We start from the raw sequence: 5,612 nt of genomic DNA, 5'->3' as shown, positions 1-5,612 counted from the left end.
CCACTGCAGGCATGTGGCTGCATTTCCTGAATCAAAAATGAATGTGTTTTCACTTGTTGATTGGTTCAGTCTTTGCAGCTTAGACTAACTTGTAAAGACTGAATCAATTCAGTCTTGGGCTTTTTGACTGTCTGTACTTAGCCCTAAAGTCTTTTAGAGGCAGGCAAATGGATATATTAGGAAGTATAATTACAGACTAGCGTGCAGGCAGCTGAAGGGATAAAATGGCAGCAGAGCTTAGAAGCCCCCTAGGTGACTGAGTAGCATTTTTAGGCCTGTACGTCTCTTCTCCATAAGCTGAGGAAGAAACTGGACAAAGTGCTGTACACGTTGCCTGTTTTGCATTTGCCCTGTTTAGCTGAGAGTTATCCCTTTGTTGTGGCCAAATAAGAATTGGGTTTACCAGCTGCCAGAGAACCTGTCAGCGAGTACCTCAGACATGAGATGAAACCGTCTTTAACAGCAAGACACATTGACATTTATGTTTTTGTGTATATTGTTTACAAAACATTCTTTTGTATCTTGCTATCATGGTCTTTGACAGCTAAAGAAACATTTCTTGTTTACCGTGTAGTTTTTAGGTTTAACTAATAAAAATCCAATTGCTCAACTTGGAACTCATTGATTTTGTGACCACTTTTCTAAATGGAAGATACAGCTGTATCTTGATTAGGGCTGACCCCTGCAGAGTCAGTGAAGGGGCTGCTGGCAGCACAGGCCTGAGCAGAGGTGGCATTGGGGTAACAGGGAAGGAAGCAGTATGGGGTTTGGCAGTGGTGAGCCAAGCTTCTACCAGTGACCACTCCCACTGGGACTAAAGGGCCTAAAATCTAGTGCCTTCTAGTAACCCACTGGGCTGGGTAGAGAGATTCTGTGGGCTGAATCTGGCCCACAGGCCATATGTTTGACATCCATGGTTTAAATGGACATCAATGCTATATGAAATGAAAAACGATAATACTGTTTCAGTGAAAGCATGAAATTTTATTTGTAAACTATTGGACAACTTGTTCCAATGCCTGTATTTGTATGGGTCCATATAGGTAGCTACTTTATTAATAAAGAAGTAACAAGAACAGAAAGGAAAGTAACATGAAATTACAAACCATCTTTGCAGTCTTTTCTTCATTTATAAAGTGAAATTACAAAAAACTAGGCCTGTATTCTGACCTTGAGTACGTAGATATGTGACCATTTTTAGTTGAAGTCATATCTACAGCTACATCTTAGTGTTTGTAAAGAATACAAAACTGAAATAGGAAAATATAATTATAAAGCATCCAAAACTGCAAAACTGTGTAAAATATATTTTAAAATGTGTTCAGTGCTTCAAATTATATTTAAATACAAAAAAGTGCTACTCATTTCTTTACTTTCCATCTTTTAAAGGAGGCAGATGTTCAGTAATCCAAATATCTTTTTTTTGTTGTTGGTAGAAACACCAAAAATTCAAGATTTAAAGTTTAATGTTTCTTTTCCATTCTGATGCCCAAGTGATACTTTTAGTGGGTGTTGACTATTCATGAAGTGTTTTATCCATCACTGTAACACTTTCTTTCTTTGTTGTTAGGGCACTTTTCCACATGGCATTGACATTCTGACTGCAGCTGATTATTTTGCTGTTGGTAACAGAGTAAATTGTTTCCTTACCGTAAGGTGAGTTTTCAAGCATCAGATTGCCCTATATTTAAAGTGCGTGGTTGATTTAATAGAGCATTATCTTTGTTATTCTATTTTTATCACAAATGGACATTTTTTTTCTTATACTTGCATAGTAACATAGATTATATGCTGAACATGGCAAAAGTTTTAACAGGTGTTTTTAGGGTCTACTGTGGCCAATATTGTTTAATGTGTTGATTAATGAACAGAAAAAGGGATGAGTAGCAACATGGGGAAATTTGCAAGTGACACAAACTTGCTTAGTAGGTAAGTTGAGGTTGGAGAAGATTGAAGGAACAAAGAGTAACATTGCAAAACTAGATCAATAGGCAACATGATAGGTGAAATTCAGTGATGGTAAATGTAAAGTAATACCATTTAAAAGGAATAATTTGGATTACTTGCATACATTGCTGAGTTGTGTCTCATCTGTAAGAACTCATGTTAAAGATCAGGACATCTTTTTTGTGGACAGTTCAGTGAACATTTCTGACCACCATGCAGCAGAACTTGAACAAGCTAACAAAATGTTGTGATGTAGGAGCTGTAAAAAATTGATGGAAAATAGGGAAAAAAAAAAAAAAGCCTCAGAACTATTGTAAGTCAACAGTGTGTCCCTCTGAACTGTGTTCTGTTCTGGTCACTTGCATATAAAATGATAGAGGAGAAATAGAGGCCAGACCTTTACCAGTATAGGTGATTGGAAACTGGTCTAAACTTGTAACAGAACAGTTCATCACACAAAACCAATCTGTGCCCGTAACAGAGCAGAATTTTGGCGCACACAGACTGGTTTAAAAATGGCAGAACCTGGTTTAAGATTTGCCCCTCTTCTACTAAAAGGTGAATGCGTGTTCTGTTTGCTACTGATTGGAACTATGCTGCTTACAGAAAACCCTGTAACTTAGATCAGTTCTGCCTTGGGCTTTTTGAGGCTAGAGATAGAAGTTACACATAAACTGGTTTAAGTGATCAGAAACTGATTTAAACTTGTAACAGAACAGAAACTCAGTGCACATAAACTAGCTTCAAAATGGCTGAAACTGGTTTAAGATAAATCTGGTTGAATGTAGTATCAAATTTAACTGATTTGGTTTATGAAACTTCTGTCCCAGACCCCTTCCTGGTTCAAGTTAAATCACAGTCCCCCAGCATACTTTCCAGGCCTGGGCTGTGCTGACTGCTCCAGAGAGCAGGGCTGGCTCTGCCTGTCTGCTCCGTATCTGGAGCAGTGAGGGATGGCTGATGGGGGGTGGGGCAGCTTGGCTGAGGATGCAGCCCAGGCTGATTTGTGGGGGGGGGTGGGACTGCCCCCCCAGGCAAACCCTTGCTGGGGTCTGGGACCAGGGAGGGGGGTTAAACACCCCTTTCCCCGCTCAAACTTTCTGCTGGCTGTGACTGTGGACTACATATCCCAGAGGCAACTGGAAGCAGGAAGAAGTGATAAGCAACCCTGCACAGTCCTGCAACTGTGATTTTTGGACAGCATATCCCAGAGACCTCGGGGGCAGCAGGAAGTGGAAGCCAACACACAGCCTATGTTGGCTACATGCCAGAGGGCTGTGCTGTAGCACCCCTTGCCTTCACTCCAGGCATGTGGCTGCATTTCCCGAATCAGAGGGAAATGTCTGTTCACTTCCATCTCAAATTAATCTCTGCAGCTTAGACTAAGCTGCAAAGACTGAATCAGCTGTACAATTTGATGTTATAAGTTATCACTTAGGAGTGAGGCTCTTCTCAGCCAGACTGGCTGACCTGCTCCACTGGGCTTTAAACTAAGCCTGCCAGGGGATGTGGGGGACTACCGCCACTGCTGGCCCGCTGAGCAACCCTTGCAAAGCCAGCAGGTCAAGGCGCTTGAACCCATCCCTGCCCCAGCCCTGGAATGATCTGTAGGCGAGGCAAGGCCCCCCGCAAAGGGACACTTGCATGCCTGTACACAAATGCCAGGAGCTTGGGGAATAAACAGGAGGAAATTGTCCTCCTGCTTAACGCAAATAATTACAATGTCATAGGGATAACGGAGACCTGATGGGACTCCACCCATGACTGGGCCACGGGTGTAGATGGCTATACCTTGTACAGGAGAAATTGAGTGGATAAAAGGGGCGGGGGTGTAGCTCTCTATGTTAAGGAAAACTATGTGTCCTTGCAAGCCGACATTGGCACCTAGGGTGGATGACTAGAGACCCTCTGGGTTAAAGTCCTTGGGGAACACGGCACAAGGGACACAATGGTGGGAGTGTACTACAGACCTCCAACCCAGGATCAAGAGCATGACCAGAAATTTGCCAGGGAATTGGCCGAGGCCGCATGCTTCTGGTCCATGGTTGTTATGGGAGACTTCAACTACCCGGACATGTCATGGGAAGAGTGCTCAGCCAGATGCGAACGGTCGCAAAGCATTCTCGTGTATGTGGATGAGCTCGATCTGATACAAGAAGTCTACAGGCTGACGAGAGGCGAAGCACTGCTCGACCTGACGAGCTCAGGAAGCTCGTCAGTGAGTCCTTAAGGGAGCATGACCCAAAGGAGAGGGTAGTTCAGGAAGAGTGGTTGCTCCTCAAGGGAGCGATCCTGGATGCACAAGCAAAGCCTATCCCATTCCAGAGGAAAGGCAGCAAAAGGGCACAGTGGCCCCCTTGGCTCTGCAGGGGACTAGTGGACCTCCTCCATCTGAAAAGGCCTACAAAGGATGGAGGACAGGATCCACCTCCGAGGAGGAATATTCTGCACTGGTCCGGACCTGCAGGGAGCGAACCAGGAAAGCCAAGGCTGCGACTGAACTCCAACTGGCTACAAGTGTCAAAGACAATGAAAAGTCCTTTTTTAGATATGTGAGGAGCCAGAGGAAAAGCAAGGGCAACATTGGACCCCTGCTAAAACCGGATGGGACAACTGACAGCTGATGCCCAGGATAAAGCCAACTTGCTAAGTGGGTATTTTAGGTCGGTTTTTTACCAGTCCCATGGGACACCCCTGCCCATTACGGGACGGGAAGGCCTGGGTGAGGGAGATTCCTTACCCTCCATCAATGCTGACTTTGTGAAGGAACACCTTGAGAGGCTGGATACCTTCAAGTCAGCCGGCCCTGACAGCTTACACCCCAGGGTACTCAAGGAGCTGGCTAGCATCATAGCCCAGCCCCTGGCACGGATCTTCGAGAACTCTTGATGCTCTGGTGAAGTACCTGATGATTGGAATGTGGTGCTTATCTTCAAGAAAGGGAGGAAAGTGGATCCGGCAAACTACAGGCCCCATCAGCCTGACTTCTATCCCAGGGAAGATCCTAGAAAAGATTATCAAGGAGACCATTCTCAACAGACTGGCCGATGGCAGAATTCTGAGGGATAGCCAGCATGGGTTTGTCGCATGTAGGTCTTGGTCTTGCTTGACCAGTCTTATTTCCTTTTACGACCAGGTGACCTATCACCTGGACAAGGGGGAAGAGATTGAAAGCTTTTTTAAAGTCAAGATATATGACATCAATCTGGTATCCCACGATCACCTCTTAGCAGAACTGGCCGACTGCAGCCTCAGCTTCACCACAGTCTGCTGACTGGGGAATAGGTTGGACCCAGAGGATGGTGGTTGATGGAAGTCAATTGTTGTGGTGCGCTTTGACCAGTGAGGTCCCTCAAGGCTCTGTCCTTGGGCCTATATTATTCAACATGTTCATTAATGATGTGGACATTGGAATCAGAAGCAGACTGGCCAAGTTCGCTGACGACACCAAACTTTGGGGTAAAGCATCCACACCTGAGGATAGGAGGGCGATTCAGGCTGACCTTGACAGGCTCAGGAAATGGGCGGACGAGAACCTGATGGTGTTTAACACTGAAAAATGCAAGGTTCTCCACCTTGGGAAGAAAAACCCGCAGCATGCTTATAGGTTTGGTAGTGCTACACTGGCTAGCACTGCGGATGAAAGGGACTTAGGAGTCATAATT

General features: G+C 44.9%; 1 protein-coding gene across 1 annotated transcript in view; it reads left to right on the top strand.

Annotated features, from left to right (window-relative positions):
• TBCD (tubulin folding cofactor D) overlaps nucleotides 1–5,612 on the top strand; it is a 281,185-nt gene that overhangs the window by 152,818 nt on the left and 122,755 nt on the right. Inside the window, exon 17 of the mRNA XM_019502452.1 lies at nucleotides 1,571–1,656. Coding sequence (XP_019357997.1) covers nucleotides 1,571–1,656 — 86 coding nt within the window. The remainder of the gene's footprint in view (nucleotides 1–1,570; nucleotides 1,657–5,612) is intronic.

This window comes from Gavialis gangeticus, unplaced genomic scaffold (assembly GCF_001723915.1).
Source record: "Gavialis gangeticus isolate Ggan-Ray unplaced genomic scaffold, GavGan_comp1, whole genome shotgun sequence".
Taxonomy (NCBI): Eukaryota; Metazoa; Chordata; order Crocodylia; family Gavialidae; genus Gavialis; species Gavialis gangeticus.
This window is presented reverse-complemented; position numbering and strand designations above follow the sequence as displayed.